The sequence below is a fragment of the Polyodon spathula genome, chromosome 8, assembly GCF_017654505.1.
Source record: "Polyodon spathula isolate WHYD16114869_AA chromosome 8, ASM1765450v1, whole genome shotgun sequence".
Classification (NCBI taxonomy): Eukaryota; Metazoa; Chordata; class Actinopteri; order Acipenseriformes; family Polyodontidae; genus Polyodon; species Polyodon spathula.
In genome coordinates this window covers 12,743,208-12,754,667 of record NC_054541.1, presented here as the reverse complement: position 1 = coordinate 12,754,667, position 11,460 = coordinate 12,743,208, and the positions used below count along the sequence as shown (strand labels likewise).

Below are 11,460 nucleotides of genomic sequence, written 5' to 3'. Positions count from 1 at the left end.
ACAGCAGCAGAGTTATTGGCAGTGAAAGACCAAGCGGTGAGCAAGCTCCCTGTCTCCCTATGCTAACCCCTTTTCCACTGGAGCCTCTCTTTTCCCTTTTCAGGTCAGTTGCAATGATCATGATAGCGATGGGTCTCATGACCTGATTGGCAGTTTTGAAACTAATGCAGCAGAACTGCTGAAAGCAAGCCTTGGCTCACTGGTGAGATCGAATTTCTTTTTTTTTTTTTTTTTTTTTTTTTTTCTCCTCCAAAAAAGAAACGAAATGTCATGCCTGTTTTGGGGTACGGCTGTCTGGTGGAGGTGTGAAACTGCCACAGTTTTCTGCACAGAAATACATAGACATTCTCAATTTATCCTGCATGTTACCCATGTTGGGGTCTATGCTTGTGCCCTAAAATTCACTCATATGATCAATTCAGAGTTAAAGAAACAGGAAAACGGGATAAAGACTTGCACTGTTTAAAAAACCAACCAAACCACATTCAGCCCAAACAGTTCTGACCAGTAAGCATTTCAAAGATAACTCTGTCACGTCAGTGTTCTCTTTACCTTTCTTCCCCACTTCTTTCTAAGATTATAACGTCTTGGTTTCCTTAATTCTTAAGACTACTGTTCCTGTGGGTTTTTTTTTCTTTTACTAAGGCAGTTTAAATTAATTTAATATTTAGTTTACCCCTCTCTGTAAAGGTTGAGTATGACTGCATTCACCCGGAGAAGAAACAGAAGAAAAAAAGTTACAAAAACTCTGGAGTTGTGAGGATCAGGTCTTGTACGGTATGACATTAAGCTTACTCTTTCTTGGTCTTGCATCGTCAGGCAGCTGTACATTGTCTGTAGCTTTAAACACTAATCATTCAGAGGTACAGCAGCCTGTTCCACATGCTGTGGATGAGCCTTGTATGTAATGTGTAACGAGTCTTTATCAGACACCAGCTTTACTGGCATGCCTGCTTTGCTGTTACTGGCAGATGGCAGGGGAAAGAGTAGCAAATGATTTATACAGCGTACTAAATATGAATATTCTTGTTGTGATGAGTTTAAAATTATATATGTATTTTTTTAAACAGATTGAAGCCGAGTATTCGTTCCTGGATTACGTCATGGGAGGGTGTCAAATTAATTTCACAGTACGTTCTGCCGTTGCTGTTTTTGGCATTCACATAGTTAACATTTGCTTCACATAGTAGCTTTTGATCAGTGTGTGTCTGTTTTTGTTCTAGGTTGGTATTGACTTCACCGGGTCCAACGGGGATCCCAGATCCCCAGATTCCCTACACTACATGAGTCCCAGCGGGATGAATCAGTACCTCACAGCACTCTGGTCCGTGGGACAGGTGATTCAAGATTATGACACGTAAGAACATGTCAATATTTGAATGAATTGTGTGGCTTACACTGCTGCACCTTTTTGAGAATTTTAATCCAGTCAAGAAAAAAACAAATTTTTAGCTCGAGTTGGTTGACTTATCGCAGAAAAAAAAAAAAAAAATTCCAAGGCGGCTGGTATTTAAGCAACAATTAAGTTAAAATCTTGCTTGCCCGATATTCCTCTGTTTTGCCTTGCAGAGATAAATTGTTCCCTGCCTTTGGGTTTGGAGCCCAGGTCCCGCCAAACTTTCAGGTAAGACTTGCTGTTGTAGGAGACGTCCTTATTGTGGTGTTCAGGGGATGGGGTAGGTGGGAGTGTTCCCAGTAAATACTAATACCTTCCACTCTTTTCAAGGTGTCTCATGAATTTGCGCTCAACTTCAACCCCAGTAGCCCTTACTGCCAAGGTAAACGGCTTCATTCATTTTATATTCCGTAAATTCTCACCTATGGTATTTTAAAGCATGCTGTTTTTATTTTAAGTAAAGAAAAAAAAACATTTCTTCTTTTAGAAGCTAGTCTTTGTTTCAACAGTAACAGATTTAAATATAGGATGTCGTAATGTTTATAGACACCCTAGTATTACTACAGCCACAAGAAACTATTGTATTGTAAATGTCTGTCTGCTGTATATTTCAGGCATAACAGGGATCGTGGAAGCCTATCGTGCGGCTTTACCACAAGTGAAGCTGTACGGACCCACCAACTTCTCCCCCATCATAAACCACGTAGCCAGGATTGCGTCTGGAGGAGCACAGCAGAACACAGCAGGTGTAAGTTCAGAGTGTATTCCTTTCTATAGGCAAGCTCCAGAGTACTGTGACAAAGTGCACCTGGTCTACTCTCTTCAGTTATTATTGAGATATAAATGCGGTTTCACAACGGACTAGGTGGGCATTTGATGACAGGCTGTGTCTTGTCATGTCACGTCGGGAGAGAAAATACTAGTTGCAGAAAATGATAGCAAAACGTGTTACACGTGTGTGTGTGTGTGTGTGGGCAGATATTACCATCAATGTGCAAGACAAAACGCCTGAAAAACTGACGTTGTGAAGACAGCCCCAGCTTGCAAAAATATTTAGTTTTGTTATCGAATTTCAGCCTGTGGGGAGTTTTGCCTGACTAGACTAAAATAAAAATATAATGAGTCAATGAGAAGTCCCCACAAATATAAGAATGCAAAAAAAAAAAAAAAATATATATATATATATATATATATATATATATATAATATATATATATAATATATATATATATATATATATATAAATATATATATATATATATATATATATATATATATATATATATATATATTATGTAAATTAAATAATTTGGGTGTATATTGCCCACTTTTAGGCAGTCCCTTGGTTTGTCATCGTAAGCTGACCTGACTCCTAAATAAAAATGTTTCTTGCAGCAATATTTTGTTCTGATGATCATCACTGACGGGGAGATCACTGACCTGGACCAGACCAGACAAGCCATTGTGAACTGCTCCAAGCTGCCCATGTCCATCATCATCATTGGGGTTGGAGAGGCGGATTTCAAAGCAATGGAGTTTCTGGATGGAGACAATGGTGTTCTGAAATCTCCGACTGGAGAGAGTGCTGCCAGGGATGTTGTGCAGTTTGTACCTTTCAGAGATTTCTTGAATGTAAGCGTGTCCTCTGTTCTGCTATAGCAAACCAGAATAGTGTGTGTTAGTCAGTCCTTTAACACGTCTTGTGTGTGTGTATTTATATATATATATATATATATATATATATATATATATATATATATATATATATATATATATATATATATAATGTACTACATACATACATACATACACACACAGCTCTGGAAAAAATTGAGACCACTGCAAAATTATCAGTTTCTCTGGTTTTACTATTTATAGGTATGTGTTTGGGTAAAATGAACATTTTTGTTTTATTCTATAAACTACTGACAACATTTCTCCCAAATTCCAAATAAAAATATTGTCATTTAGAGCATTTATTTGCAGAAAATGACAACTGGTCAAAATAACAAAAAAGATGCAGTGTTGTCAGACCTCGAATAATGCAAAGAAAATAAGTTCAGATTCATTTTTAAACAACACAATATTAATGTTTTAACTTAGGAAGAGTTCAGAAATCAATATTTTGTGGAATAACCCTGATTTTCAAGCACAGCTTTCATGCGTCTTGGCATGCTCTCCACCAGTCTTTCACATTGATGTTGGGTGACTTTATGCCACTCCTGGTGCAAAAATTCAAGCAGCTCGGCTTTGTTTGGTGGCTTGTGACCATCCGTCTTCCTCTTGATCACATTCCAGAGGTTTTCAATGGGGTTCAGGTCTGGAGATTGGGCTGGCCATGACAGGGTCTTGATCTGGTGGTCCTCCATCCACACCTTGATTGACCTGGCTGTGTGGCATGGAGCACTGTCCTGCTGGAAATACCAATCCTCAGAGTTGGGGAACATTGTCAGAGCAGAAGGAAGCAAGTTTTCTTCCAGGACAACCTTGTACTTGGCTTGATTCATGCCAAAGCTGCCCAATTCCAGCCTTGCTGAAGCACCCCCAGATCATCACCAACCCTCCACCACATTTCACAGTGGGTGCGAGACACTGTGGCTTGTAGGCCTCTCCGGGTCTCCGTCTAACCATTAGATGACCAGGTGTTGGGCAAAGCTGAAAATTCGACTCATCTGGGGGTGCTTCAGCAAGGCTGGAATCGGGCAGATTTGTCTTTGTGAAGGGCGCATGAATCAAGCCAAGTACAAGGTTGTCCTGGAAGAAAACTTGCTTCCTTCTGCTCTGACAATGTTCCCCAACTCTGAGGATTGGTTTTTCCAGCAGGACAGTGCTCCATGCCACACAGCCAGGTCAATCAAGGTGTGGATGGAGGACCACCAGATCAAGACCCTGTCATGGCCAGCCCAATCTCCAGACCTGAACCCCATTGAAAACCTCTGGAATGTGATCAAGAGGAAGACGAATGGTCACAAGCCATCAAACAAAGCCGAGCTGCTTGAATTTTTGCGCCAGGAGTGGCATAAAGTCACCCAACATCAATGTGAAAGACTGGTGGAGAGCATGCCAAGACGCATGAAAGCTGTGCTTGAAAATCAGGGTTATTCCACCAAATATTGATTTCTGAACTCTTCCTAAGTTAAAACATTAGTATTGTGTTGTTTAAAAATGAATCTGAACTTATTTTCTTTGCATTATTCGAGGTCTGACAACACTGCATCTTTTTTGTTATTTTGACCAGTTGTCATTTTCTGCAAATAAATGCTCTAAATGACAATATTTTTATTTGGAATTTGGGAGAAATGTTGTCAGTAGTTTATAGAATAAAACAAAAATGTTCATTTTACCTAAACACATACCTATAAATAGTAAAACCAGAGAAACTGATAATTTTGCAGTGGTCTCTTAATTTTTTCCAGGTGTGTGTGTGTGTGGCGAAGCAGTGATATAAAAAAATTAGGGCGTGCATGTTGGCGATTAGTGCCTGTTGCGCTAATTCTTTGGACGTTCTGCAGGATCAAAAGGGAAATTCTTTCCTTGTAAAGTACTCCTACTAATAAGTGTGCTTTTTAAAGAGTAGGCATGATCATCCTCTTTACTTCTAATGACCCAACTGTGTGGATCGGATTTCTTTTGAACAGGATATTTACTTCAAGTGCAGTCTGTTGGCTGAATGCAGTAATGGTTCCCTGTTTGAACAGTGCTTTTGTTTTGCTTGTCCTGGGGCAATGCTTTAGTGAGTGCTGTGCTGTGCAGCCCCCTCACTGATGCCTGTGGTTCTCCTCTCCCCAGGCCCCTCGGGAAGCCCTTGCCCAGTCTGTGTTGGCTGAGGTGCCCAGCCAGGTTGTTTCCTACTTCAAGATGCGTCGGCTGGCTCCAGTGCAGCCCCCAAAGCCTCAGGCGAAGGTGACCCCCTGAACCAGAGGAGCAGGATCTTTTCTTTCAGCTCTGCCTCCTCGCTGGAGTGAAAGGGAGGGGCAGCACTGCCCTGTTAGACCAAATCTCATTCCGGAAGTTGCCACTTATTTTTTCGATATTTTTGTTTAGTTTAAGACAAAAAGAAAAGTACTACTTTAAAATTGTAACTGTATTATAACAAAGATGAAGCCAAACTAACAGAATAGACCAGTAGTGTAAGTATTACAATCCTAGAAAAATGCACTTTGGAGTTTCAAAGAAAGCGTGCCAGTGTGTATTTTATTAACAAAGACCTGTGTTTACAATATAAACTTCTGTCTTTTCTTGTATTCATGTTTTTTTTTCATGTAACTTCTAATAGAAGTGAGTATCAGCTTAGCGTGCACTAAACAATTGCGCTTACAATCTTTTCCTACTTTTTTAATGTATGTAAACTACTGGCCGTGATGCTAGTATCTGCAAACTGTATATGCATGCCGGTCTGCACCTGCTTATAGTTTCCATAGTTTTTCTTTCAACTGTGCAATGTGAGAAATGTCAGCTAATTGTAGAATTATGCATGCAAGTTTTTTGAGCTGTTAAGCCTTACTGGAATTCCGTAGGTCATGCTGTCCTGGTTCCGTCCTGGCTGTCCGTCATGTGCTGTTAAAGGTGAAACTGTTTAATGTAGCCTGTGCATGTGAAGTGTGGCTTTGGCTGCATAACCATGTTAAAATATAATAAGCATTTCATATTGAATGCATGCTTATGATCTGGGTGTCAACAACCTCTGCATTGTGCTTGAACCACTTGAGAGCTTTTTAAGTGTTGTGAACCCCTTTTTCCCCTGGGTAGTGCTGTGGTAGCAACTTGGTTTATCTGAGATCGTTCCTGTCCAACAGCATAGGAGCTTGCTGTTAAATATGTAGAGCTAGGGTGCTAGGTTTACAGGATGAAAACAAATCAAACTGGAACCATCTAACTTGGGAGCAGCTGCTCTACTACGCCTCTTAAAAGGCATTACAATGACTTCACCTTTTAGAGTCTTAAAAAAAAACAAAAAACAGGCAAGATGTACAAGTTATGATTCCACAGAGAAGTCTCTGAAGCATCACTGAAAGCATCTGGTTCTGTATCTGGCCTCTTGCTGCAGTTTGCCTGTTTTCTCACGATGTTGGCGTTTCTGCTGTGATGGTATGAACACAATGAAGTGGCTGAAGGAGAGTTGTGCTCCTGGGCAAGGTCTTCCTGATGTTATTCTTGGAATACAAGTGTAATTCATAGATTTCTGTTGAGTATCTCCTGTACAAACACACTTTGATATGAAGTAGTTTTTGCACCAAAAATGATAACACTAGTAATGATATGCATTGTTCTTAAAATGCAGATATTCTGCTTAAGTGCAGCTTGCAAATCTAATGTCTTAGATATGCTGCTGTTCTTATAGTACTTACCCTCACCCCCACATTGTTGCAAATTCAGGATGTACAGTAGTGAGGCACAAAGCAAGTGCTGATTCATTAGTGCCCGGCAGTATGAAATGAATGGCTTGTACTAACTTCTTGTTGAAGTCCAGGACCGTGTTGCTTTTGCAAATTCTTCAGATTTAGGATTGGGATATTTTGGAACTTCCTTTGGAGGGATTAGGGATAAAATGAAGTTTCTGATTTTGAATGCTTCATCCCTGCCCCCTACTAAAGTAGAGTGTAATTTTACAACCTGCTTTGAATGCAACAGAATGCTGCTATAAAAATATATATATATATGTGTATCAATAAAACAAAAACCATGTACAGATGTGTCTTGACTTTTTCTTTCATGTAATTGTTTTGTCGTTTAAACACAGGAACACCAGGAGGCTCATTCAGCACCTGCAGCAAAGTGTTTCGATTCTCGTCTGTCGTCTCTGCAGACACTGTTCATCAAAATGAATGCGGTGGCCCAGATACAATAGAAAGCACATTCACATTTGGTTGTAGTTGCTAACTGGGATGAGTCAGTGTGGGTGTGCCATGTGTGATGACTCCAAGGCGACAGTAGATGGCAACGGATACTATCCAGAAAGCTAGTGTGCGCTCATTGGAGCAGGAAGCAGTAGGGTGGAACGTGTGAAGTTCTTTGCAAGAACTTAGTGTTTTTTCTTTAACTGAAAAAACACAATTTCGGTTCATTGACAGTTTATCTTAAGCGTCACAGAGGCAAACTTGGAAACAACTAATTTGCTCACTGGCAGATTTATTCTTAAAGTAATCAATTCACAGCATGTGATAGAAAATATGACTGACTTTGTCATGGCACTGGGTGCAATATATTTCTCATCTTTGCAGACATCAGTATCATTGCCTTTTTATCTTGAACGCATTACTTCGCAGCATTGCAGACTGGGTTGCTAGTTTTTGCAGATGAATGTGTCGGTAATAATGTTGATGGATTGCAATGTTAGGTGGAGACTTGCTTTCCTGTATGAAAGAGAAGGCTAAGGAGGTCTTTGGTAATGAATGAAAAAAGAATTGGACTTTCTTTCATCTTTGACTCCTCCCTTCATTTAGCCATGTAAGTGATGTGCCTTAAAAACATTGAGACTGTATTTTTATTTTAATCTTTTCTCATAATGGATCCAGAGTGAGATCTCATATATATATATATATATAAATTATATACACATACACAGTGGTGCGTATAGAAAGTCTACACCCCCTTTCAACTTCCAAGTGAAAAAAATATTCTAGAAATTTGTAGAAACTTAATTAAAAATAAAAACTGAAACAGCTTGGTTGGATAAGTGTCCACCCCCCTTGTAATAGCAATAGTAATAGCTCAGGTGTAACCAATCACCTTCAAAATCACACACCAAGTTAAGTGGCCTCCACCTGTGTTAAATTGTAGTGATTCACATGATTTCAGGATAAATTCAGCAGTTCTTGTAGGTTCCCTCTGCTGGGTAGTGCATTTCAGAGGCAGACTCAACAATGATCACCAAGGTGCTTTCAAAAGAATTCCGGAACAAAGATGTTGAAAGGCACAGGTCGGGATGGGTATAAAAAAATATCAAAGCCCTTGAATATCCCTTGGAGCACAGTCTAGATGATTATTAAGAAGTGGAAGGTGTATTGCACCACCAAGACCCTGCCTAGATCAGGCCCTCTCTCCAAACTTGATGACCGAGCAAGGAGGCCGATCAGGGAGGCCACGAAGAGGCCAATGGCAACTTTGTAAGAGCTACAGGCTTTTATGGCCAAGACTGGTCAAAGTGTGCATGTGACAACAATATCCCAAGCACTCCACAAATCTGGCCTGTATGGTAGGGTGGCAAGAAGGAAGCCATTACTCAAGAAAACCCACCTTGAATCCTGTTTGAAATATGCAAAAAAACACTCAGGAGATTCTGTAGCCATGTGGAAAAGTTTTGTGGTCTGATGAAACTAAAATTGAACTTTTTGGCCTAAATGCAAAGTGTTGCGTTTGGCGCAAACCCAACACAGCGCATCATCCAAAGAACACCATCCCTACTGTGAAGCATGGTGGTGGCAGCATCATGTTATGAGGATGTTTCTCATCAGCAGGGACTGGGGAACTTGTCAGGATAGAAGGGAAATGAATGGCGCAAAGCGCAGAGAAGTCCTTGAGTTAAACCTGCTGCCCTCTAAAAGAAAGCTGAAACTGGGACAGAAGTTCACCGTCCAGCATGGCAATGACCCAAAGCACACAACCAAAGCTATGCTGGAATTTTTTTTTCCCCTTAACAGTCTGGGGTATGGTGTGTAGATAAGTGGAAAAAAATCCTAATTTAAATGAAGTGTTGGAAGTGTTTTTTAAAACCCCAAAAGTAATGACTAAAGCAAAGGTTAACAATTTTAGAAAAGCAAACTATGAAGGTATGAAACAGAGACTAACAGTAAAAGTAGATTGGAGTAAAATAGAGAAAACATCCAGAGAAAAAGGATGGCTGTTCTTCAAAAATGTAGTACTAGAGGCGCAAAACAATTACATCCCTAAAGTAGACAAATCTAAATGTAAAACTAAATTGCCAAAATGGCTTAATAGATCAATTTAAAAAAATATTCAGTGAAAAAAGGCACTTTACTGAGCGTTAAAAAGGGACCAAAAAGTAAGTACACAGAAAGAGTACACGGAACTGCAAACGCAAGTCAAAAAGGAAGTTAGAAAGGCCAAGAGAAAAATAGAAATGAACATTGCTAAGGGGGCTAAAACCAATTCCAAAATGTTTTTCCAGCAAGAGAACGTTCAAAGAGGAGGTTAAATGTCTAAGAAATACAAATGACAAAATTGTAAATGAAGAAAAAAAAAATAGCAAATATATTAAATGATTACTTTTCACAAGTTTTTACAAAGGAAGATAGGGACAACATGCCCCACATGTCATCCAGTTCCTATCCAGTTTTAAATAACTTTAGCATAACTGAGGCAGAAGTGTTAAAGGGACTAGGAGCTCTTAAAATAAACAAATCCCCTGGGCCGGATGAGATCCTCCCAATAGTACTCAAAGAAATGAAAGAAGTAATTTACAAACTGCTAACCAAGATCATGCAGCAGTCTCTTGACACAAGGGTGGTACCGACAGACTGGAAAATTGCAATCGTAATACCGATCCACAAAAAGGGAAACAAAACTGAACCAGGTAACTACAGATCAGTAAGCCTGACTTCTATTATATGCAAACTTATGGAAACTATAATAAGATCCAAAATGGAAAATTACCTATATGGTAACAGGGTTCTGGGAGACAGTCAACATGGTTTTAGGAAAGGGAGATCGTGTCTAACTAACTTGCTTGATTTTTTTGAGGATGCAACATCGATAATGGATAATTGCAAAGCATATGACATGGTTTATTTAGATTTCCAGAAAGCTTTTGACAAAGTCCCGCACAAAAGATTAATTATCAAACTGAACACAGTAGGGATTCAAGGAAACACATGTACATGGATTAGGGAGTGGTTAACATGTAGAAAACAGAAAGTACTGATTAGAGGAAAAACCTCAGAATGGAGTGTGGTAACCAGTGGTGTACCACAGGGATCAGTATTAGGTCCTCTGCTATTCCTAATCTACATTAATGGTTTAAATTCTGGTATAGTAAGCAAACTTGTTAAATTTGCAGACAACACAAAAATAGGAGGAGTGGCAAACACTTGCAGCAGCAAAGGTCATTCAAAATGATCTAGACAAGATTCAGAACTGGGCAGACACATGGCAAATGACATTTAATAGAGAAAAGTGTAAGATACTGCACGCAGGAAATACAAATGTACATTATAAATATCATATGGGAGATACTGAAATTGGAGAAGGAATCTATGAAAAAGACCTAGGAGTTTTTGTTGACTCAGAAATGTCTTCATCTAGACAATGTGGGGAATCTATATAAAAAAGGCTAACAAGATGCTCGGATACATTGTGAAAAGTGTTGAATTTAAATCAAGGGAAGTAATGTTAAAACTGTACAATGCACTAGTAAGACCTCATCTTGAATATTGTGTTCAGTTCTGGTCACCTCGCTATAAAAGAGATATTGCTGCTCTAGAAAGAGTGCAAAGAAGAGCAACCAGATTTATTCCGGGTTTAAAAGGCATGTCATATGCAGACAGGCTAAAAGAATTGAATCTGTTCAGTCTTGAACAAAGAAGACTACGCGGCGACCTAATTCAAGCATTCAAAATTGTAAAAGGTATTGACAATGTCGACCCAAGGGACATTTTTGACCTGAAAAAAGAAACAAGGACCAGGGGTCACAAATGGAGATTAGACAAAGGGGCATTCAGAACAGAAAATAGGAGGCACTTTTTTTACACAGAGAATCGTGAGGGTCTGGAATCAACTCCCCAGTAATGTTGTTGAAGCTGCTTGGTGAGATTCTGGGATCAATAAGCTACTAACAACCAAACAAGCAAGATGGGCCGTATGGCCTCCTCTCGTTTATAAACTTTCTTATGTTCTTATGTTCTTAAATGCATGAAACTCTCAGCCACTGACACAACAAAATGTGAAAAAAGTTCAAGGGGGTGTAAACTTTCTATAGGCACTGTGTGTGTGTGTATATATATATATATATATATATATATATATATATATCGTGTGTGTGTGACACTGTATATATATATATATATATATATATATATATATATATATATATATATATATATATAAAC

The 11,460-nt window shown here is 39.2% G+C and overlaps 1 protein-coding gene across 1 annotated transcript in view; it reads left to right on the top strand.

The window, feature by feature from the left end:
• LOC121320199 (copine-1-like) overlaps positions 1–7,083 on the top strand; it is an 8,437-nt gene extending 1,354 nt beyond the window's left edge. Inside the window, exons 2-10 of the mRNA XM_041258450.1 lie at positions 5–36; positions 691–777; positions 1,071–1,130; positions 1,224–1,357; positions 1,570–1,624; positions 1,727–1,778; positions 2,011–2,144; positions 2,792–3,028; positions 5,186–7,083. Of these exons, the coding sequence (XP_041114384.1) occupies positions 5–36; positions 691–777; positions 1,071–1,130; positions 1,224–1,357; positions 1,570–1,624; positions 1,727–1,778; positions 2,011–2,144; positions 2,792–3,028; positions 5,186–5,311 (917 nt within the window). The 3' untranslated portion in view covers positions 5,312–7,083. The remainder of the gene's footprint in view (positions 1–4; positions 37–690; positions 778–1,070; positions 1,131–1,223; positions 1,358–1,569; positions 1,625–1,726; positions 1,779–2,010; positions 2,145–2,791; positions 3,029–5,185) is intronic.
• Positions 7,084–11,460: the final 4,377 nt, after the last annotated feature.